The following is a 23335-nucleotide window of genomic DNA, read 5'->3' on the forward strand; positions in this document are numbered from 1 at the left end:
TCCTTCTCCTTCTCCTTCTCCTTCTTCTTCTTCTTCTTCTTCTTCTTCTTCTTCTTCTTCTTCCTTTTTAAAGGTATCTCCCTTTATTCAGTTGAGATTGGATACCTATTAGTGTGTTCAGACTCATTAATGGCCATACAAGAGCTGAAAAACCTGGAAGCCATACTATATCATGGATTTTTTAAATGTTACAAAAGTCAAAGGAATGGCATATATTCTCACAAAAAAAGGGGTTGACATGCTTTTGTGAAAATCAGACTATATATAATTTTTTTTAAGTAGACAAAGCTTAGGAAACTGGCTAGTTATAATTAAAAATAAAATAAAATTTGTGCATTTCCCACACAAAGGAGCATTTCAGATGGGTTTATGAGTAACATACAATAGTCAGCATCCAGCACCGCCCAGCAGCAGCCAATGAGAGCCAGGGTTAAGGGCTCAGAACAGTGCACCTACCTACACCAGGGTAGACCAGTTAGAACTTTAGGCTCATTTAGTGGTCTCATTATGAGGGGAAAAAAAAGAACAAAAAAACTATGGAGCTAAGAAAAGAAAATCAGAATTTCTTAAGCTAGTTTTAGAAGTCCAAAAGTATCAATCCTGAGATTCTCCACTAAAGCCCCTCCCACTATGGAAGCTCTTTTGTATTTTCCCTTCAAAACAAAACAAAACAAAATTTCCTAACAAAAGCCAACTGTCTACATTAAAATTAAGAATGTCTGAGCCAGGCAGTAGTAGCATACGCCTTTAATCCCAGCACTTGGGAGGCAGAGGCAGGCTGATTTCTGAGTTCGAAGCCAGCCTGGTCTACAGAGTGAGTTCCAGGACAGCCAGGGCTACACAGAGAAACCCTATCTTGAAGAAAACAACAACAACAAAAAAGAATGTCTGTTTGGTGAAAATTCCTGGATACACAAAGTGCTATGTTAAGGGGTTTTTGCAACTGCCCAGAACACAAGCAACTCCTCAGGGAAAAGAAACACACACAAAAGGAAGCCGCCTCCCCAGAAAACAGCAGCTGAGAAAGAAAAGCCAGAAGGTTGCCATGCATAGGAGTGGTCATCAGACAAAGGGATATTAAGATATGTGGTTTCCTAGACATATTAACTGCCAAAATCAGGGTTTGTTTGTTTGTTTTGAGACAGGGTTTCTCTGTATACCCCTGGCTGTCCTGGAACTCACTCTGTAGATCAGGCTGGCCCCGAACTCAGAAATCTGCCTGCCTCTGCCTCCCAAGTGCTGGGATTAAAGGCATGCGCCACCAGCGTCCCCGGCAAATGACAGTTCAGATGGCTGGGAATCATCATGCAGGAGCTGGGATTTGAACCAGGGTCCTTTTGACCTACAGTCAGTGATCTTAACCACTGAGCCATGGCTCCAGCACCAAAATCAGGATTTCAACAGTGCCAGATGTTGGTAAAGCTAAGGAAAGAGAAGCCCCAAGAAAGGCCAGCCCATATTCTAAACAAAACTCTGGAGAAACCAGAGAAATAGACCTGTATAACCCACGGTCCCAGCCTGGATAAGTACACCAAAGAATGACCCACCCTAGCCCACAGGGGACACATTAAAGATGTTTGCTGTCAGGCCTGACTTCTTGAGAGGGTTTGATAATGACCTGGATCCAAGGGCTAGCCCTTCAGAGCCTTAGCCTTTGCATCCTCCAGGTATGAAGTAGCTAGACTTGAGCTTCATATGTACACGTGTTACTCTCTGCTGTCTCAGGTGGTGATGGTTGCTGAGCGGAGCCCCAATGCTGAGCATCTAGAGGGAACCCCATGTGTTCTCAGTGCCTTCTGCAAGCTCTACTGTACTCTGCTAACCCCTGCCCATTGTCTTTTGTTTTGAAGCCTGTGCCATCTCCGGACTCTTCAACTGCGTCACTATCCACCCTCTGAACATCGCAGCCGGTGTGTGGATGATGTGAGTAGCCGTGACTGTCCTGCCTTGGTGGGGTTTGAGGCATGTGGTGCAGGCCTCATCCCACTTCTCACTCCCAGGTTTCCTGATAGCCGCTTGAGCCTTTATTGGGGACAGTGTCACAGACACGATTGCCACATCTACCCAGCCAGACACTGTAGACTCCTTGTCTACCACAGTGGGCCAATCTCTCTGGGAGCTCCAGGGCCATGGTGTGTAAGGTCAGAATCGAGGGTCTATGACAGAGAGAGGCGGGTGGTCAGCTGTGAGGCTGTCAGCAGGGCTGCAGTTAGGGGGCAGATGCAGGTGGAACTGTTGGCTACTGTATCCACAGGGAGCAGCTCCTTTTCATCCTCTTCCTGGGCAGCCAGATCCCAGGAAAGGTTGCCAGAGTGAAGGCTGCTCACGGTGCATGGGGAGCACTGTACATTAGCATTTGCTAATGCCCGGAGGGCGCTAAACAGTCATCTGGGGCAAGGGTTAGGTAGGTCCTGCCTAGGGTTAGGAGGACTAGGGTCTTATGGTGATGTGTACAGAGGCTTATGCTGGCCCAAGGCAGCAAGGATGGGGACTATAGAGGTTATGTACAGATTGATGAAACAGTGAGCTGGCATCTGGAAGACTGTGATGGGTCATGGGGAGATGGGCAGTGGTCAAGAGTTATAAGGGTTGTGTCTGTTAATCAGGTGGTTGGTGGCACTTTGCTCCCAGATAGATGTGGGGCCCGGCAATGACTCTGTTGTCTGGTCATGACCATTGCCCGCCTGTGGGAGCAAAGGCCTCTAGCACCAGCAGCTTAGCTGTTTCCAGCGACTGGACAAGGATTAAAGGTTCCTGTGTGGAAGCTCCCAGCATGAGCAGCCTGCATCTCTGTCTCCCTGACCCACATGCTTCCAGCTCAGGCCATGGGTAGTCCTCAGTGGCTTGGTACCTTGCACTTCTGCTGGGGGCAGCCTGCCCTTGATGTCAGGGTTAGTGACTGTGGGGATAGTACTAACAACAGGCTGTGTGGCTAAGTTCTGTGGATGAAGGTGCTGCTGGCTAAAGATAATATGGAGGCAGGGATCTTAGTTCTTCATTTCACTGTTGGAACAATAAAGAGATCAGACACCAGGCTCTTCCTCCAGGATGCTTGGGTAGTTAGGGATGCTGGCGCAGCTGTGTGCTCAGGTGGGTTGTTAAACTGCTTAGCAGAAACTGGTACCCTGTAGAATCCAGGTGTTTATGGAAGCTCAAGGCCTGTGAGATGGTAGTGTTCCTTGAGCCACTGGCATGAGAGCTGTTGTAGCCCCAGGTAGTAAACTATCATTGTCCTTTCTGCCTTTACCCTTGCAGCATGAACGCCTTCATCCTCTTGTTGTGTGAGGCTCCCTTCTGCTGCCAGTTTGTGGAGTTTGCAAACACAGTAGCTGAGAAGGTTGACCGGCTTCGCTCCTGGCAGAAGGCTGTCTTCTACTGCGGGTGAGGGGCTGTTGGGCGGGGCCTATGGCATGGTTCCCAAACTCCTGCTGATTAAAACTGTGTGTTGTGAGGTGGGTGGGGCAGGAACAGGTAGAGGCCTTTTCTTCTACAGAACTTTTATTTGATAGCTGTGGGCACGGCCACTGGCTCATCCAGTAACAGGTGCTAAAGAATGAAACCCAGTATCTGCCTCCTAGAGCTCACATGGCAGCTATGGCCACACTAGTGGCAGAATGGGGAAGCAGCTGGGTTTTGCTCTTTGACTTGGGAGTTTCCACATGGGTTGTAGTGGATCTGTGTAGGCATTGTGAAGCCTTGAGAGGAGTGTGGTCAACCTAGAGGTCCAGATGGGAGACTACAGAACAGAAAACACCATTCCCTCTAAACATACACTTCTCCTTCTGCTTGTGATAAGTGCAGCGTATCAGACTGCAGCACGCTCAGATACAGTTAATACCTGGGAGCCTCTGAAGAAGGGCTTTCCTTGAGAGCCTGGCTAGGCAGCAGTACTCATAAGTACCAGTATTGTCTTTAAGATCAGGTTACTCTAAGGATTGGTGGAGGCTCAGCAGCTTCTGCAGGGAGAACACACAGTGTGTGTGCTTGCTGGCAGTTTGCTAATATGTCTAAAATCAGGGGCTCATAAGGTCATAAAATTCTAATCAGTGTAGCAGTGTAGTAGTGTGTGTGTGTGTGTGTGTGTAAGTGTATGTGTGTGCGTGTGTGTGTGCACATGCACGTGTACATGCATGCATATATACATGTGGATGCACATGCGAATGGAAAATACTAATGTGGACATAAGTATTTTCCTTAGTCACTTTCTACTTGCTTTTAAAGACAGGGTCTCTCACTAAGCCTGGAGTTCACATATTTGGCTAGACTGCCAAGCCAGTGAGCTGTAGGAATTCACTTGTTTCCACCTTACCAGCCCCAAAGTACCTGGGTTTATATGGGGATCCAAACAGGCCCTAACTCATGTGCAGCAGGCACCAGCTAAGCCATCTCCTCACCCCTTCCTTGTCTTTTCTTTTCCCTCTGTCTTTGAGATGGTCTTATTATATAGACCTGGCTGGCCTTGAACTCACAGAGATTCATCTGTCTCTGCCTCCTGAGTGTTTGGATTAAAGGCATGTACCACCATACCTGGCTTTCTTTGGATTTTTAAGATGTGTTGTCATGATGCTGACAATAATGTATGTTTACCAAAAGTCATTTGAAAAGTAAAAAACGGTCATTCCAGTCCTCAGTACCTGTCCATCTATTGACATGCGTCCCTTCAGTCTGCGTGCAGACAAGTCTGAAGCTCATCTCTAACATGCCTATAACTAGTACATATAAGTTTGCAGCTACTCTTTTCACTTGCTGTGGTATCAACATTTTCAGTATTGTCATAAAAATGGTGACATTCCTTTTACTGTTAAGCACATTTATTCATCTGGGCATACTTATTGCTTTGTCTTACTTTGTTAGCTGGCATCAATCAAATCTGGCGAACATCCATTGGCCAAACTACTATGATGATATCCTTAGGAGATGTTTCCAGGTGTGGAATTACCAGACTAGGGTTTGATCATTCAAAAGATCTTAACATACGTGACTCAGCTGCTTCCCTGAGAGGCCATCTGGGTGTCTGTCCCCTCCCCATGCAGTGCCTAGTGCTGCTTTCATATGTCTAAGAAGTACCTCCGGTGGTGCCACTCTCTTTAATGAGAGCTTTAATGTGTGACTCTGCAGGCTGTGTGCTTGCAGTATTAAAGACCTCAGATTCCTTTGTTTCGTTTCCCATTCCGACTTTTCCAGCCTGTCCTTTGCCTTTAATGTTAACGGTTTTCCTCCTGTGGTCTTTTGCCTCGTGATTTCTATTATTTTATTATAGAGGATCCTCAACTTAGCTTCCATTTTGATAAAACAAATATCCTGTTGAAAACATGGTAGCACACCTTACCCACCAAACATGGCTGTCACTAAACCTCACCATGCTTAAAGCCCTGATGCTGGCCACAGTGACCTGGTATGCCATCTTGTAAGGTGGCCCATAAAGCTCATGTCTGCTGAGTACCGCAGCCGCAACCATCCAAGTCAAGGACCCTCTGCGCTTTGAAGCACTTCTGGCTACACAGACATATACACCTGAAATCCAAGGAGTGCAGTTGGCTCTGAGTGTTATCCTCCTGCCCAGTGAGCCTTCTCTCCAGAAATGACTGGACTGAGAGCTGAGCTGCAAGCTCCATCATCTTCCTGGGTCAGCGTATCCACAATTCACCTCACGTTGGAAAAATACCATCCCTCAAGATTGAGCTTAAGAGGTTCTTAGGGCTGAATGAACCCACCACTAGGTGGCGCCAGGCTGCTACTGAAGCCCCACAGTTGCGCCCGGTCCAGTGTTCCCTGGGGTATGAGCTGGGGGCCTTTTTGAGGCACAGCTGGGCCAGGAATGCTGAACTGATAAAAGTGTTCATTCAGTGCTTGGGATGCGGGTGTAGGATAAGTGGCCATCAGCCCTCACCGTGAAGTTAGGACCCCACTATATAGTGAGGTGTAGCCTTGATATGCTCACTTGGTCACAGGGCTGTACAGCTGGACTATACCCCAGACCCTCTGGGCCCAGCCTCCCTGTTTTAATGAATAGTAGGGTCATTTACCCAGATCTTTGCTATTTAACCCTGTGTGGGTCACAGATCTGGCCACAACGACCTGACATAGTTTTGGACTCTGACTCCAGAAAAGATGGGATTTTAGGGATGTCTGTTTTCTCCTAGGATGGCCATCGTCCCTATCGTCATGAGCCTGACACTGACTACACTGCTGGGCAACGCCATCGCCTTTGCCACCGGGGTGCTGTATGGACTGTCTGCCCTGGGCAAAAAGTGCGTCTACAGCCCATTCCTGGGGTGGGGCCTCCTCTGGTGCTCCTGATACCCCATCTGAAGTGGGAAAGGTCTGAGTGGGACCCTTTGTCTAGTTGTTATGCAGTGGCCACAAGTAACTTTATCTGTGCTCTCAGGAAGAGAGGCAAGACATGAGGGGACAGCCTAGGTGGTCCCTCTTGCCTGGCTTGTACACAGTGAGGTATGCACCAGACATTGGAGCCAGCTGCCACCTCTTCCCTTCAGCTCAGTCAGTGCCAGGCAACATGTGCCCTTCTCAGAGTAACAAAGCTCTGCTCCTTTGACAAGGGCCTCTAGGGAGCACACTCCTGGGGGAATCTGCCTGCAGGCCATACCTGGGATGCTGCCTGGGGGGGGTTGGAGGTGGGAGGGCTATGCCTATAGAATGCCTGCTTTTCTCTCTCCAGGGGTGATGCCATTTCTTATGCTCGGATCCAGCAGCAGAGGCAGCAGGCAGATGAGGAGAAGCTGGCTGAGACATTCGAGGGAGAACTGTGAGGTGAGGCAGGGTGGCCTGTCCTCATTGCCTACTGCCATTGGGGTCTGTGAATTCTGGAGAAGTCTGAGTATCAATTCTGCTAAACGGCCTGGGAGAGGAGCACCTGCACGTCTCCATGCCTCGAGGCTTCCTGTGCCTCCCTGTTCTCTGGACCTCCTGAGCCTGGAGCTCTTGCCCCACTAGGACTGAAGGCCTGGGCCTGGCATGTGGATGGGATGAACTCACTCCTGTTAGCCTGCAGTGCACATTCTGTGCTGGCGACGCTTCCCAGAGCTAAGAGCAGCCTCCCCTGAACACGCTGGTCCTCACTTGGCTAAGAGGCTTCACCCAGGCTTAAGCCACTTTAGGTTTTGTCCTTTCTAGGTTCAGGCTTGCTGACAGGTAGGGCTTCAGTTCTGCTCCATGCTGTCCTCAGAGCAGAGGAGGAGTGCAACAGTGTCCTGAAGCCAGCTACTGCTACCAGGAGCAGGAGAGATGGCTGCTCATGTGAGAATTTACAGCACTCCCAGGATGAACTTCCTGGCCAGAAAAGCAACCTTGGCAGTGGCCAGAGGGTGGAAGTTCCCTACTGCTCAGTGCTAGAAAGTGTGTGTGTATGTCTGTCTGTCTGTCTGTCTGTCTGTAGTATGATGTGGTATGGGCGTGTGTATTGCTGCTAGTCTGCACTGAAAACCTCCTCGTCAGGGATGGCAGGTTCCTTATTAGTAGGGATTAACCTCAGGTATTCTTCCCAACCTGCCCCTGGCATCCCGTAGCCTTTGGAGAGCTGGGCAGAGACCAGACTCACCTCCTACACAGAGCTAGCCCCTTCTCAGGTACCAGAGCACAGAGAGTAAGCCTGCATGGCTGGGGCAAGGAGAGCTCTTCCGCTGGCACATGGCTCCAGAGACATGCCCTGCTGTCCCCTCACCTTCCTCTGTACTGTTCTCTTCCCACTGTCCTGTGACATTGGCATCAGTGGCTGATTAGATGGGTCCTTGGCCATTAGGTACATGTTTGGTTGCCTGGCTGAAGATGATGTGTCAAGTGCTGAGCCCTGCCCCCCTCCTGCACTAGACCTTCAGCTGGACCTGTCCATGGAACCCAGCCATGGAGTCATCAAGTTTCTAGGGGACCTTTAGCTCATCAGTTCTTGAGGCCAGGAGTGGTGGACATTCTCTTTGGGATAGAAGCTCTGATCCATGGACTTTGGGGATAGCAGCAGTTGTCCAAAGAGCCTGGCCATGCTGAACTCTGGAGGGGCAGAACTATTATAGTGTAGCTGGTTAGGGGGTCATGTGCCTTCACGGTTCATCAGAGGCTATTTTTCTTGAGCTAGGGGTGGGTTTCAAGGGCTCTGTGCATGTGTGTTTGTATCTGTTGGGCCTGTGTTAACAGTAAGACCTGTCTACCTCCCAGGAGGAGAAAAAGCCCCACCTGCTCCTCTGGTTACTTGGATAGGCATGGACTCCGGCCAGTTCTGCCCAGGCCTCGTACCTCTGCAGCAGAACTCAAAGGCGACATGTATAGTGAGATTGTACCTCACTAGGGAATCCATTTTGTGCCAGGCAGGCATGGGTGAGGTATAAAGAGGCCCTCGGACATAGACCAGTGTGGGGCGGTCAGTCACTTAAGTTCTAAGGTTCTTGGCAGACCCATGCACAGTGGCTGTGGAGCCCATTGCTCTGACTCTGAGCATGGGCACTGTCCAGCCCAGACTAGGCCCCGTTCTTGTCTGCATCTGGGCATCTTCTGTGGCTCCTTTTGCCTCCCACCCCTAGCTTGTTTGTTGATTGGGTTACATTTGGAGTAAAGCAAGTTTGTAGTTAGTATGCACAGTCTGCTTATCACCTTCTGTCTCCAGTGCCTGTAACTGGCAGGGAGACCTCGTCTATGCTATTTGGGCCTAGCCTGGCCTGAGCCTGCTCACAGGGTCTCGAAGAGAGTAGCCTAGGCTTAGAGGGCAAGCTGGTCCTGAACCCCACAGTGACCATAGCTTTCTCTGCACTGCGATCATGTCCAGAGTGCCCTGGTAGTCTGGGCTGAGTTTGGGGTGTGGCCTGGCTGCTGGGGTAGGGAGCCTCTCCCTGGAATAGGTCCCATTCCCCTTTCCTCCCTGAGGCTGTAGGCCCAGCTCTTTATTTTGAAAAACAGTGAACAGTTTGCAGACTAGAGGTATCCAAGGTTGAAGTGGGTCCTGTGCTCTGGCCTTTGGAAGTCCAGTGTTCCTCAAGGTACCCAGACCCTTGTGGGTGCAGGACCCTGTCCTCCCCATGGCCAATTGATCAGAACGATGTGACTATGTCCTTGTACAATGTCACTTTGCCACCTCCATCTCTGTTTTCTGTCCTTAACATGGACCTACATGTTGAGTGTTCCTTGTAGGAATGAGGAACTAGAGTGGAGGTCCCGACAGCCTTGTTCTTGGGTACAGCCTTTGCTCAGTCTGGGGCAGGGCTGCCTGCTCCCCCTGTGAATCTCAGCTGAGGTATTACAGCACTGCAGGCTGCCTGCTGGGGCCCACCAGCCCATAGTTGGTGAACTGCCTGTCCCGAGGTGGAAGTGTGCTCTGGCTGATGGCAGGGGTGCTGCTGCTCCCAGTTGCAGGTGTGAATCTGTGGCCAGTGCATAGGCCTGGCCTGGGTGGTTTGGCCCTTTACAGGCAAGCCCCTGACTAGGGCCTGAAGGACATCCTGCGAGTGTGGAAGAAGGCCTCGATCTGCTCCAGTGAGCGGCCCCTGGTCTCAGGCACACAGCAGCCTGTGAAGAGCAGGCTGAGCAGGCAGATGGCCGAGAAGAAGAAGAAAGGCACCTGGAGGCCGAAGGCATTCTGCAGTAGGAGTTGGGGAAGGAGTTACTAAGTGTACACAGCCTCTGCCAGAATTTTAAGGGCTCAGCTAGTACTGGCAGCCTGTGGGGCCTCCATCTGGCCACTGCCCTGCTCGGAAACCCAGCCTTCTCTACTATTCCCAAGCTGCCCCTCAGCCTTCTTGCCTGGAGACTCCACTCTCTTAGGTGCACTTCTACACCCAAGCTCTAGGCTTCCTACAGGGCAGCATGTTGTGTCAGCCCTCCTCTCAATGACCATTGAATGGGTAGGGCAGGTTCTGGCTTGTGCTGACCCATCTGCATTTCCCTGGGAGTCTGGAGCTAGCTAGCATTCAGGTATTTGCAGGGCTTGCTGCACTGCAGGGCTGGGAGCAAGGTATATTTAGGAAGGACCTCACATGATGCTGTAATCAGGTTGCAGGGTCACACTAGAGAGGCCTAGCATCTAGTAAGTCAAGAGACAATGCAGCTGGGCTGGGAGGTAACCAGACTCCTCCTAAGGCCCCCAGCATGTTACCACTTGACCAGCCTTAGCCCGTAAGAGGCCTGTGCTGGGGGTGCAGGGGCTTCTGTAGTGGAGGAGACTGCTAATAGAGAAACCTAGCTGGGAGCCCTGGGGCCAGACACTCACCACTGCCAGCAGGAAGTACTTGGTGAGGATGAAGGCTGTGAGCCAGCTGACCAGTACGCAGAGCCCCGAGGCCACACCACGGGCACGCAGGGGCAGAACCTCAGACATGAGGAGCCAGGTGATGGGACCCCAGCCCATGGCATAGCCTGACCGGAAGAGAGGAGTAGTTTGGTTCAGGCTCTGGAAACCCCCTCAGTCCACCCTCTTGCCCGTGTCTCATGATCCTGCTGGGGCAGGACTACCTGCTTTCCCTGCGGATCTCAGTTGAGGTGATGTGACTGAGTTGCTAGAGGGCCCTAACTCCAACTCCCCAACTCCTTAGGCAACCCAGGACAGGAATAGAGCCCTTGTGGTCCCCATCCTCCCAAACAGCCCATCCCAGGTCTCCCCATCACTGTGGTGCTCCTACCCATAATGAAGAACATGGTGGCCAGCAGGGGTATCAGAGTGAGATAGTTGAAGGCTGTGTCTGGGGGCTGCTCTGTGCCCCCCAGGGTAATGACCTCCACAGTGCTGTTGGGGGTCAGAGGCCTTGGCACAAACTGGACGTACAGCCCCAGCGTCAGGTTGGCAACAAACATGACGGATGCTGTGGACACATGGGCACCTCAGGGCCAGATTCCTCCGAGCATGAGGTCCATTCCAAGCCCCACTACACTTCTTGCTAGGTGGCAAGGCTGGCTTATGAAAGGGTCAACCCTCTGCCCCCAACACAGAATGGCAAGCTCAGGGTCTCCTGCCACACCCTTGAGTTGGGTGGGTGGGCTGCTTGGCTCTTAGAGCATGAGCAGACCTGTGTGTAGCAGCTGCCATTTGCTAGGTCCTGGACCATGTACTAGGGAGGCTTGGATATAGCCCAGATTGCAGTGGACACAGTGGCCGTAAGGAATAAGAGACACACATTACAGTGGAGACACTCACCTGACACATAGAGCAGGACTTTACGGCCGGCTAGGTCCATGGTGACAGCGGCAATCAGCACAGACAGGAGCCTCACAGCACCAACTATAGCTGCATCCTGCTGGGAGGGCTGTGGGGCAGGGCACTGGGCTGAGAGACCTGGCCTAGTGTCCTGTGCCCTACCCTGACCCTAATGCACTAAGGACATTCAGCCCTAAGTCTAGGGTCACTATCACCAGCCCCCTTTATTTTGGCCATGAGCTATCCTAGCTATTGAGCCCTTAGGTACTTTTTCTGTGCCCCAACCTTTATTTAGGTTTCCCAGCAGGTTATTTAGGTTTCTACTGTGCCTACTACTAGCCATAGTGGGCACAGATCCTGGTTGGACAGCAGTGGTAGATTTGAGTCATTCTCATCTTTACACCTCATTGCAGAAAGAAGCTGGGGTGGAACTGGGCTCCCAGGGATCTCACAGGCCCTCCTGGGATCTGAGTCTGGGGCCACAGTCCGAAGAGTTCTGTGTTCTATTAAATTGTTTTCTTTTGTTATTCTGTGTATTTTAAAGCACTTAAGCTTTGGTGGAGAAGAATGTTTTGAGGCAGGTTGTGAATGAGAGGCATCCAGGTCTCAGCCACTAACTTCCTGGCTGCCCTGCCTGTATTCTTCTCAACAGCCTCAGGACTCTGGGCAGTGCTGGCCAAGTGGGTTCTCACCAGCACCACGGATGTGCTGTCGAAGATGGTCTGTAGGTACACCAGGATGGGTGTGATGCCTGTCAGCTGCTGCAGAAAGCGCATTAGTACTGCAATGAGAATAGGCCGGTACACACGGGGCTCCCGGGCCTCCGCCCATGACATTCCGCTACTCTGGAACACAAAGCTGCTGTTGAGGGGTATGCCAGGCTCTCCTGCCCTGGCCACCCTGTCTTGGCATTTGTGGGTCTAGGAGAGACCACCCTTTTCCCTCTTCCAAGAGAGGCCCAACCACGGGAGGCTGAATGAGCTCTGCACACTAGCAGGAACCGCTTTCGTTTGAGGAAAGGCAACCAAGGCACAGAGAAGCCTAGTGAATGTCCAAGGCTACACAGAGCCTCTGTGCTGGGGCCTGGTCAGGCAGTACCACACATGCTGCACCTGTCTCCGCACGTTGTCCTGGATCTGCTCAAACTCCCAATGGACCTCCGAGTCAGCTCGCAGCCAGGTCAGTGCCTGCAGTGCTTCCTCATCCCGGCTCTTTGAGAGCAGGAAGCGAGGAGAGTTGGGCATGAAGCTAAGCAGGAGGATCATGATGAGAACAGGCCCCTCCCCGGCCACAGCAAGCCATCGCCAAGGCAGCAGAAGACCTGGTGAGAGAGGCTTCAGTGAGGGGATGGGACCTCTGCAAGTCCCTGGAGTAGGCACAGTGAGGGGCCTCAGGAATTGGCTGGACCCTGGTACTAAAGTGAGATCCCTAAACAGTCTCAATATAATGGGAGAGTATTAGGAAGGCTGGGCCTGGGACTCTCACCCCTATCACCCAGGCAGGCCAACTCCGGTATGGGCTTTCCTCATGAACTGATAGGACACTTGACCCCCTGTGCTGTGAGAAGGGGGTCTGAAGCTGCAGTAGGCCCCAGTGCTCAGAGAGATGGTGCCTACTGGGGCTAGGAAGCCATGTGTCCTGTCTATTGGTGCTGGCTTTCTTCAGGGAGAGTTCCATCCCCCCAAACCCCCAGAACCTGAATGCTGGAGTGCAGGATGCTACTTGCCGAGGGCATAGAGAGACAGGGATCCAAACACGGCCATGAGCTGCGGTGTGGCCCCCAGGGCCCCACGAACACCAGGAGGTGCAATCTCAGACACGTACACCTGTAAGGCACATGCCCCAACTTGAGACTTTAGTGGGAAATTCATGTTCCTGGGTCCACTGGGGTGATGGAGGGACTTGGGAGCCTGGAGAAGGGGCAGGGCTCCAACCTTCCCTTCCCTAGCAAAGAAGTATACAGAAGCACTCAGCTCTGATGGGTATGGATGGAGGGACCCAACCAAGCCCAGGGGCTTCAGACTTGGGGCTGAGCAGGCATCTGTATTTACCCTAGTGACCTCTTTTCCCTCGGGGCTTGGCCAGAGGATAAGTTTGTGTATGGAGTACTGCATGAGGTAAGCAGTTGGGGTGGGGGTGGAGGTGGGCAGGAACTTCCCTTCGCATCCCTTGTGCAATGCAAATTTTTTGAGTTGAGCAACGCATTGAACTGAGGTCAAAACACAGGGTAGGAAGTTTTGAGTGACGATGATGTCAGCTGCCTTAGTGGAGGAAGCTGAGGTTCTCTGGGCAATGTAGTGGACCACACACACTATCACTGAGCAAAGGCTCAGAGGCAGGGGTAGCCCAGAACAGCCCCAAGGCAGTGGAGACATGTGGCCTTACCGGGATGCAGGCAGCAGTGAGTCCCCCAGCGAAGCCGGTCAACATCCTCCCCAGCAGAAGCATCCAGAGGCCATGGGCACCGGCCATGAGTGCATAGCCAACGGCTGAGGGGACAGCCGAGAACATGATGCTGAGCTTCCGGCCCAGGAGGTCATTGAGTAGCATAGCACTGAGGCCCCCTGCTGCAGCACCCAAGGTGAACACAGACTGCAGGGGTGCAAGAAGATACAGTGGCTTTAAGAGCTCTCACCCCCACCCGAGTCTGGAGAGAGTTCCTCCAGAGCTGACCCAGAAGCCAGGCATTCGTTGGTAGAGTCCCCTGTCAGCAGAGATGCACAGCAGCCTGTGGACAGCTATATGTAAAGGTACCATGACTACTGTTCTACTCTAGAGGTGCAGTGGGGCCACCTGTCTACAGTGGCTCTGTCCAGAAGTCTCCAAATTTTTTTTTTTTTTGAGCCCAAGCAGGCCTCAAGAACATAATCTTCCTCCTACAGCCTCCCAAGTGCTGAAGTTAAAGGCATTCTCTATGGCTCACACTACCAAAGAGAACCCTGGGACTTGAAGACCTGGGACTTTTAGATTTGGGAGTCATTGGAGTTGCTGAGGAATAAGAATTTGGCTGGAGTCTGCCACTCATGAGCAGTGGGGTCGGGGCACACAGCGTGGCCTCTTCAGCCTCAGTTTCTTAGCTGTGTTAATGGGAAGAATACAGTTGACCTCAGGGGTGAAAATATTTCACCAAGTGTCTGGCATGTGCTCAGCATATGCTGTGAGTGCCCTGTACATGCCCACCCCACTTGAAATGCTCAGGAGACCCCAGATCTTTCCAGCTTTGCTGTCAAGTTGCAGTTCTGACTCAGGGTCTACTGACATTCTAATGTTAAAGTCTCGGGCTCCTAGGCTCTGTTTAGCCATGCTCTGTGCTTGTCCACATGGCACCTCTCATCCCTCTGGCACCTGGTGTGCCTGCCTCCAGGCACCCAGGAGGGTGTCAGCTCTGCTGTGGCAGCCTGACTTTGGGTATGGGATTGGGAAATCTCCCCCTCAGCCTCCCCACATCTGTGCAGGATGTCACTTCCTCATGGGTCTTGCCATCACCTCTAGCAGACGGGAATGTGTGTTAGGGAGGGGTACCAGTGTTCTAGGGGAGGTTCCAAGGCTAGGTGATTTTAGTTCCCTGTGGTAAACAGGCTGAGTGGGCCCATGCTCCCTCCACTACCCCATTTGATTTAGAGAACAGGCCTCACCCCAAACCAGGATGCCTGGATCTTGTCCAGGTGTAGTGCTGGGTCAGAACAGAGCTTCAGTGCAGGGATGACTGGAGACGTGTAGACCAGGGCATATCCAAAGCTGAAATTGCCCAGCACAGCCGCGAAGGTGGCCAGGAACACCCTTCTGTTTTGCAAGACTCTGGTGGGGGATGGGGTGGGACCAAAGGACCAAGGTCAAGTCCTTTAAATGGACCCTCGGTTCCCAGACTGCTGCCTTTCCTGAGCCCATGGCCATCCAGCTCAGCAGATAGCCGGGAGAGGCCTGGGTCTAGGGCCAGTCAAGTCGCAACCTTCTTCAGGCCTTAGCCGCAGCTTTGGGAAATCCCCAGGCTGTCAGCGGGAGCTGGTGTCCCTTTTTTCTCCAGAAAAGAAATTGTGCGGTTTGCCTCCTGTTGCGATGCTCAAAGCTGTTCTGTGATCTTAGGCAAGACCCTTGTCCTCCCCCTGTGACAGGTGAGGACCCACCCAGTACTCCCTTGGAGGCTCTCTTCTCTATGGTGGTCCAGTTCTTTAAATAGGACTTGCGAGCATGCGGTAAGAAAGAGTCAGATGACTCTTGGTAGCCACTCACCAGAAGTCAGTACTGGCCCAAGATGTGTGCTGCCTGCTGGAGATAAGACCATCCCAACCTCCCATCCCCACGCCCCGAGACTCTCACCCGGCCCGCGCCCTCTCTCCAGGCGACGCAGGCGCCTCAGGGAAGGTGTCATAGTCCAATCCCTCCGCTCTTAGCAGGGGCTCCTGCATGGCCAGCGCGGATAGTCAGATACAGCTGGACTCCACTGCAGCGCTAAAGCATCCGCCTGAACCCCCAGCACAGCAGGCGAAGCTCCGCCCTACAGATGCGATTGGCTGCAGGGCGGCCCTGCAGAGCCGTGCTGTCCAATCAGACAGCCGCACGCCTCGGATGCAGGGTGCGATTGGGTTCTGGGGCGCGTCCCATCGCGTGCGCCCCGAGGCCCTGGATTCTGCAGGGGAAACCCGCTCCAAGGGCAGGGCTCGGGGCGGGCTGGCCCTAACAGACACCTGTCCCAGTGGCTTGTGATCCAGCGGCCAAGGCTGCTGAGCCCCATTTCACCAGCCTAAGAGCGTGGACTGCTCCGTGGCTCGGTCCGATTTAACGGAGGAGAAGCCCAGAGAGTCGGAAGCTTGCCAAGGCCACACAGAGGATTCTTCTTCTTATTATTTTTTTTATTGTCTTGCTCGGCCCTGTTCTGTGCCCTCTCCTGTCACATAGATACCACTTCTACATCTTGCCTCCTAATCCTAGTTGACTCTAATGAATCACTACTTTGGGTGTGTGGAGGAGGAGGAGGAGGAGGAGGAGGAGGAGGAGGAGGAGGAGGAGGAGGAGGAGGCGGCTGGAGCAGAGATAATTAGGGGCAACGCCAGCAGGTGCCCTGGGGTGTCTCACCCCATAACTGTGGACAGAACCCAAGGCTTCTCTCTGCTAGTAAGCAATCTATCTCTGAGCTACATTCCTGACCTCTGGGATTTCCTGGTTGTCCAAATAGCTCGCACTGTTCAAAATCATTCCAGTAATGGTATAAAATGACAAAGTCAAGTCGAAACAGAAACTTCTCTAGGAGGTGGGAAAAGCCACAGTCAAGATGCCTATCTGTGTCTCTGGACTTTTTCAGTCACAGGAGTGGACTCACTTCCTGTTCACATTTATAAACCGATCCTTTGTCACCAGGCTATTAAAACAGTAAAGGGCGGTGTAGAAGTCTCAGTTCCCCTTTACTACACAGTAGAAACGCGTCTACAGAGGACGTAGAGACCAGAAAACTGCACATCTCCTGCAGCCCACCCTGGTTGGACTTCTTTCCTTCCTGTGTCTGCCTTGCCCGCCTGTTACTTAGTGGGGAGGTGAACTTTGAGTGAGTGGTGTTTCACTTCACATCCAAGCTCAAGTGTGGGGGAGTGGGGATGGGGTGGGGGATGGGAGCTGGAGAGGTGGCTTGGCGGTTGAGAGCACTGGCTGCTCTTGCAGAGGACTCAGGTTTGATTTCCAGCACCACATGTTGGCACACAACCCACCTCTTTTACCTCCATTTCCAGGATCATTGATGCCTTCTTCTGGCATCAGCTCTTATATGGTGCAGACAAAACACCCATACACATGAAAAACTTAAGATACATCATTTTAAAATTTTATGTCTGTCTGTGAGTCTGTGCTCCTGAGGCTAGAATTGATGGACTTGTAGGAGCTGGAGTTACAGGCAGGTCAGTCACCAGATAGTAATGGGAGCCAGAGTATATAGGACCTGGTCTTGTAACCGCTGAGCCATCTCTTTAGGCCCCCTTCACTCCTTTGTCATTTGAGACAGGGTCTGATGTATTCCAGGCTGGCATCAAACCTGCTAGGTAGCCACCCACTTTAATTTTATCCTCCTGCCTCCACCTCCAATTGGGACTGTAGGCCTGGTTTCATTGTGTGCTAGGGACTGAACTCAGGCAGGCACTGCATTAACTGAGCTATATCCCAGCCCTATCTTACTCTGAGATAAGTTTCACCAGGTTGTCCTGGCTGGTCTTTCAATACTCCTGCTTCAGACCACCAAGTACTTGGGATTGTTAAGTAGGTAGTCTTACATTAGCAAGCTTGCTGGCCTTTGAGGATATCTCTTACATAATCAGTTCTGTATCCCACTTCCTGTATTCTGGCAATACAGCTTTTAAGGAAATGTCATAGTTGCTCCTTAAAAATTAAAAAAAAGGGGGGCAGGGAGCAAGGTCTCTCTATTTAGCTATGGGTGACCTGGAATTCATTATATTCCCTGGTGGCTTGCCAAGGATTATTTAAGGATCTTTGAAAAAAATGTTTTACTACATTTTGTTTGTTTGTTCATTTATTTATTTATATGTGTGTATATGTACGTGCTGCATGTGTATGCGTGTGTGTGTGTGTGTGTGTGTGTGTGCCATAGAGAAAGAAGACATAAGAGAACAATTGGAGGTAATCAGTTCTTCCACCCTGTGGTCCCAGAAGTTGAACTCAGGTTGTCTGGTTTAGTAGCAAGCATCTTTGCCCACTGAGCCATCTCACCAGCCCAGGACAAGGCAGATCACTATATTCTGTTGGCAAGGCAAGCTCCTTGTGTCTTAGCAGTTTTCTTTCCCATGCCCCTATGTAGTCCATGGTTGTGGGATGTGATGTAGGAGGGTGAAGCATTTAACTTGCTCTTCTCTTCCTGGCTCACTGGGATGCTTTCTTTCCCTCATCCACCGTTCCCATAACCAAGAATGACCTTGGCTCAAATTTAGGGCAAGGGAGGGGAGCAAACAGAGCAGCTGGAGCTTGCCCCAATTTGGCACTGTGAGTTGGTCGCTGAAAGCCATAACAAAAAAATGGAGGCACTGTGCTGCCTTGACCATGTGTGCTGTGTATGGTTCCAGACTTCAGGGCCTTTCAGATGAAAAAAAAAATTACATCTATTGCTTGAGTGTGCGCATGCGTGTGGTAGTGCATGGTGCATATGTGAAGGTCAGTGGACAACTTTCAATAGTTGCTTCTCTTTTTCTACCACATAGGCCCCTGGGATTAAACTCAGCCCCTCAGGTTTCCCAGCAAGTGTCTCTACAGACTGAGCCATCTCTCTGGCCCCAGTGCTTTTCTAATTGAGTAGATTTCCCATGTAAGACAGCTAAGGCTTTAGGCCATGGTTAAGTGTTTTAGTCGCTTTATTTCCGAGGACTTGACTGACTTAGCAACATAAAGAAGGGCATCTCTCCCCACTTTCTTCACTTGTGTCCCAAATGAGAACAAAGTCACAAGTGGGCACACTGTCCCTTCTTGCCTTTTCTCCTATGGGCTCCTGCCCCACTGGTAGTTTGTGAAAACAAGGATTGAGAGCCAAGCCGAAGCCAGTCCTAGTGACACTTCTGTTCCTGCTAGCTGAAATCAGACCTTTTCTACCATGGCAAGGGGTGGACTCCTTTCCTTGAGGCCATGGATCTCCCTGCTGTTTTCTGCTTCCAACTTCCCTTCACTTACAAGCCTCTGCTGGCTCTGGGATCTCCCTTACTTCCCCGTTCAGGGGGACTCACCTCCAGCTACTTCCTCTTGCTCCCAGTGTCCTCTTGGCTCCTGCTATACCAATTCTACGTGACTCAGTACCTTTCCAAAAGAGCTGTGCCTGTACTCTCATAATATTTTCTAGAGCACTTCCTACTTCCATGGGACAAAAGTTCAACAAGTTTCCTTTTTCCTTTGATATGTATTCCAGGGTAGCTAGCCCCATTATATGTGTGTGTGTGTGTGTGTGTGTGTGTGTGTGTGTGTGTGTAAAGCTAGGATGCCAATACACATAAATAAACACATTCTGTTTTTGTAGAGAGTATGGAAATATCACTTGTCAGTAACTAGCTGGCTGGCCAATGAGCTGGGGAAGGAAATAGGAGATAGGAATTCAGATAGAGAGACTCTGGGAAAGTGTCAGATGCAGAAAGGTTCGCCCAGAACTCTTAGGAGACAGAAGCAGATTGAGAAAGGGTAACCAGCCATATGGCACTCATAGAATAGAATAAATGGGTTAATTAAATTGCAAGCTAGCCGGGAAATAGACCCAAGCTGATGGCCTAGGCATTTATCCATATATCATTAAGTCTCAGAGTTATTATTTCAGGAACTGAGGTATGGGTGGGAAAGCCCTACATGTTTTCTGTCATCTATGTATAGAGAGAGAACAGAGGAGACAGAGGGACCTACAGTTACTGGAGAAAGATGGAGTGAGAACAGGCGGCATAAGAAGGCCACTGGCTCCTCTGGAGAAAATGAGCTGGCCGATAGATGCTAGACCTGTGAGGAGACACACAGGTCACTGGAAGGGACAGTACCCTCCTAAGGCACTTTCTACTCTCCTAAATCAAAGGATCCTTAGACAGAGTGCAAACATTGCCCCTGTCCTGGCCTCCAGTTGGCCTCTGATGGAGGTTTTGTTTTTGCTTTTGTTTTGTTTTGTGTTTTTGCATTTTCTGTAGCTCAGGCTGGGCTCAGTTACTACATTGTCAAGGACAGTCATGGCTGATGATCACCCTGCCAAGAGTCATTACCAAGGAAGGAGCCTCAACTGAGAAAATGCCTTGAAAAGATCCAGCTGGAAGGCATTTTCTTAACGAGTGATTGGTGGGGGAGGCCCCAGCCCATTGTGGGTGGCGCTAACCTGAACAGGTGGTCCTGGGTTCTATAAGAAAGTAGCTGAGCAAGTCATGAGGGACAAGCCAGTAAACACATCTCTGTGGTCTCTGCATCAGCTCCTACCTCTAGATTCCTGACCTGTTTGAGTTCTTGTCTTGACTTCCTTCAATGATGAACAGTGGGGGCTGGCGAGATGGCTCAGCGGGTAAGAGCACTGACTGCTCTTCTGAAGGTCCTGAGTTCAAATCCCAGCAACCACATGGTGGCTCATAACCACCCATAATGAGATCGGAAGCCCTCTTCTGGTGTGTCTGAAGACAGCTACAGTGAATTACACCAGAGCGGGGAGGAGCGAGCCTGGCTAGAGAGCAGCCACACAAGATGGCTCACGGCCATCTGTACAACTACAGTGTACTCATACACATAAAATAAATAAAATAAATCTTTAAAAAAAATGATGAACAGTAATTTGAAAGTGTAAGCCAAATAAACCCTTTCATCTCCAAGTTGCTTCTGGTCATGGTGTTTTATCACAGCAATAGAAACCCTGACTAGGATTCTCCCTTCCCAAGTGCTGAGATTACAGGCCAGGCACCATGTTTGCTTTGGGTAAATTTATTTATTCATTTATTTAAAGATTTATTTATTTAAAGATTTATTTATTTTATATACAGTGTTCTGCCTGCAAGCCAGAAGAGGGCACCAGATCTCATTATAGATGTGGTTACTGGGAATTGAATTTAGGACCTATAGAAGAACAGCCAATGCTCTTAACCTCTGGGCCATCTGACCAGCCCCCAACTGATTTATTTAAATCTATTTTGTGTGTGTGTGTGTGTGTGTGTGTGTGTGTGTGTGAGTGTGTGTGTGTGTGTGCGCATGTCTTTTCTTGCATGTATGTCTGTGCACCGTATGTATGCCTGGTACCCTAGGAGGCCAGAAAATGGCCTCAAATTCCCCAAGACTGGAGTTATAGATGGTTGTAAGCTGCTGTGTGGGTGCTGGGAATTGAACCCGGGGTTCTCTAGAAGAGCAGTCAATGCTCTTAACCAGTGAGCCATCTTTTTAGCTCTTAGGTAAACTTTAAAGGTCTCTCCTTGATAGCACTCCCTCTAGTCAGTTCTTACCTCGTCTTCAGGACACTGGCCTTTGACTTTTGGCGACGGCTACCAGCACAGCACTCCAGTGACAGACACCCACCTTTCTGTAAACAGGCCTTTCTAATTAATACATCCTGGTTATGCGCTATTAGTATGTAGGTGGGATGATCACAGCCACTCCAGCTGTAAGTAGATGTAAAGGTTTTAGATGCATTTCTCTGGCCTAGATTCTGAGTAGTACTTTACCTCCAAATCAGTAGATTCCTGTTACGGGCTTTTAACTGATACTCACTCTGCAATACCCCAATGCTGGTCTTTCAAATCATCCTTGGATTTGATCTTCCAAGATCTCATCAACACTGTTACAGCCCTTCTTTATTTCATAGGACATTCAGCCTATAGGTAAATCTGTGGGCATTGAATACCATCTTTATTGCTCTTAAAGACCCTAGTTCTCTGGAACTAGGAGACAGATTCTGTCTACTGTAACATTGTACTGATCCTATTTGGTCTACTGTAGCACTGTACTGATCCTAGTCTGTCTACTGTAGCACTGTACTGATCCTATTCTGTCTACTGTAGTACTGTATTGATCCTATTCTGTCTACTGTAGCACTGTACTGATCTTATTTGGTCTACGGTAGCATTGTACTGATCCTATTTGGTCTACTGTAGCACTGTACTGATCCTATTCTGTCTACTGTAGCATTGTACTGATCCTATTTGCTCTACTGTAGCACTGTACTGGTCCTAGTCTGTCTACTGTAGCACTGTACTGATCCTATTTGGTCTACTGTAGCATTGTACTGATCCTATTTGGTCTACTGTAGCATTGTACTGATCCTAGTCTGTCTACTGTAGCACTGTACTGATCCTATTCTGTCTACTGTAGCACTGTACTGATCCTATTCTGTCTACTGTAGCACTGTACTGGTCCTATTCTGTCTACTGTAGCACTGTACTGATCCTATTCTGTCTACTGTAGCACTGTACTGATCCTATTCTGTGTCTCTGGAGCTGTATAACTAACTGCCACTTTAATTTATCTCTCTGTTCAGAGTTTATCTACCCTCAGAGGGGGTCATATGAGAACCTAAATCCATTTCTCTGGGCCCCTGATTTTCTTCCAAGGTCTGAAGTCCAGCAAGACTGAAGACATAAATGCTTCTACCTTGTTTCAGCCTGAAGTAGCCAGATGAACTTAGCACTGGTCACCTAAGTGATTTTAATGCCTACCTCTTGAGAGGGACGCTTAGGCAGCTATTAAAAGCCAGATATTAGCAGGCATGGTCATTGAGGCTGGTTCCCTGCAGTCAACTTGGACTCCACCTCCTATTTCCCTGACACTACACTGATTTTTAAGGATGGAGAAGTATCTTGATTGTGCTCCTTAAGACTGACAATGCTGTACGAAGGAGGCTGGGTTAAGGAAGCAGAGCTCTGTTGAATCAGGGCTCTGTATCCAACTGTGGGAAAACCATTTTCTTCTGTCAAGCAGGGCTGATCTATAAATTTGTTTATTTATTTATTATTACATTTATTTAGTGTTTGTGTGTGTGTGTGTGTATGGCAGAGAGCAGGGGTCAGAGGACAACTTGTGGGAAGCAGTTCTCTCTTTTCACTATGTGGGTCCTCTGGATTGAAGCCAGCTCATCAGGCTTGGTAACAGGTGTCTGAACCCACTGAGCCATCTTACTGTCCTTGTGTCCCTTCCTCCCTTTCTTTTCCTTTTAATCTACTTGATTACATGATTTGTTTATTTATCATTTATTTACCAAAGAATTAAATCTAGTAAAAAAAAAAAAAGAAAGAAAAGGGAATAGTTTATGATTTTGACTCTGGCCCTGGGTAGAGAAATAATTTAAAAGATTTTATTTATTTTTTATTTTATACACAAGTGCTCTATCTGCATATATGCCTGCATGCCAGAAGATCTCATGATAGATGGTTGTGAGCCACCATGTGGTTGCTGGGAATCAAACTCAGGATGTCTGGAAGAGCAGACAGTGCTCTTAACCACTGAGCCATCTCTCCAGCCTCAAGAAATAATGTTCTTAGCTGCCTAAAATAGAAGAGTGGGTAAGGTGTGGTGGTCACAGTGTTAATCTCAGTACCTGGGAGGCAGACGCAGGCAAGTCTTTTGACTTTAAGAATAGCCTGGTCTACATAGAGAGTTCTGGGCTAGCCAGCGCTCCGTAGTAAGACCCTGTCTCAAATCAAACCCCAACTGTATTAAGGTGTAATTTATAGACAACCAAAAAGAGTACATGTTCAGTGTATGTGCCTATTCATGAGTTTTGAGAAC

The 23335-nt window shown here is 49.9% G+C and overlaps 2 protein-coding genes across 7 annotated transcripts in view; one reads left to right on the forward strand and one right to left on the reverse strand.

Annotated features, from left to right (window-relative positions):
- Nucleotides 1–8356, forward strand: part of Cacfd1 (calcium channel flower domain containing 1) — an 11765-nt gene extending 3409 nt beyond the window's left edge. Inside the window, exons 2-5 of one of the 3 annotated variants that reach the window (XM_031369477.1) lie at nucleotides 1851–1923; nucleotides 3256–3381; nucleotides 6144–6251; nucleotides 6680–8356. In XM_031369477.1, the coding sequence (XP_031225337.1) occupies nucleotides 1851–1923; nucleotides 3256–3381; nucleotides 6144–6251; nucleotides 6680–6770 (398 nt within the window). In that variant the 3' untranslated portion in view covers nucleotides 6771–8356. Of the gene's footprint in view, nucleotides 1–1850; nucleotides 1924–2000; nucleotides 3031–3255; nucleotides 3382–6143; nucleotides 6252–6679 lie in introns of those variants that run through there. The other 2 variants (XM_031369479.1, XM_031369478.1) reach the window with 2 other exon arrangements.
- Nucleotides 8357–8858: 502 nt separating this feature from the next.
- Nucleotides 8859–15630, reverse strand: Slc2a6 (solute carrier family 2 member 6). Of its 4 annotated transcripts, XM_031369473.1 has the most exons (10): nucleotides 15449–15630; nucleotides 14767–14929; nucleotides 13517–13723; nucleotides 12858–12957; nucleotides 12244–12452; nucleotides 11824–11976; nucleotides 11132–11240; nucleotides 10620–10799; nucleotides 10211–10356; nucleotides 8859–9580 (listed from the first exon to the last, which is right to left on the reverse strand). In XM_031369473.1, exons 1-10 carry the CDS (start codon nucleotides 15535–15537, stop codon nucleotides 9425–9427), a joined length of 1512 nt encoding a protein of 503 aa, XP_031225333.1. In that variant the 5' UTR covers nucleotides 15538–15630; the 3' UTR covers nucleotides 8859–9424. The 4 variants fall into 4 exon arrangements, with proteins under 4 accessions (XP_031225333.1, XP_031225335.1, XP_031225336.1 ...); XM_031369475.1 differs by lacking the exon at nucleotides 10620–10799; XM_031369476.1 differs by lacking the exon at nucleotides 13517–13723 and having other exon boundaries at nucleotides 15449–15607.
- Between the last annotated feature and the right edge of the window lie 7705 nt (nucleotides 15631–23335).

Source organism: Mastomys coucha, unplaced genomic scaffold (assembly GCF_008632895.1).
Source record: "Mastomys coucha isolate ucsf_1 unplaced genomic scaffold, UCSF_Mcou_1 pScaffold15, whole genome shotgun sequence".
Taxonomy (NCBI): Eukaryota; Metazoa; Chordata; class Mammalia; order Rodentia; family Muridae; genus Mastomys; species Mastomys coucha.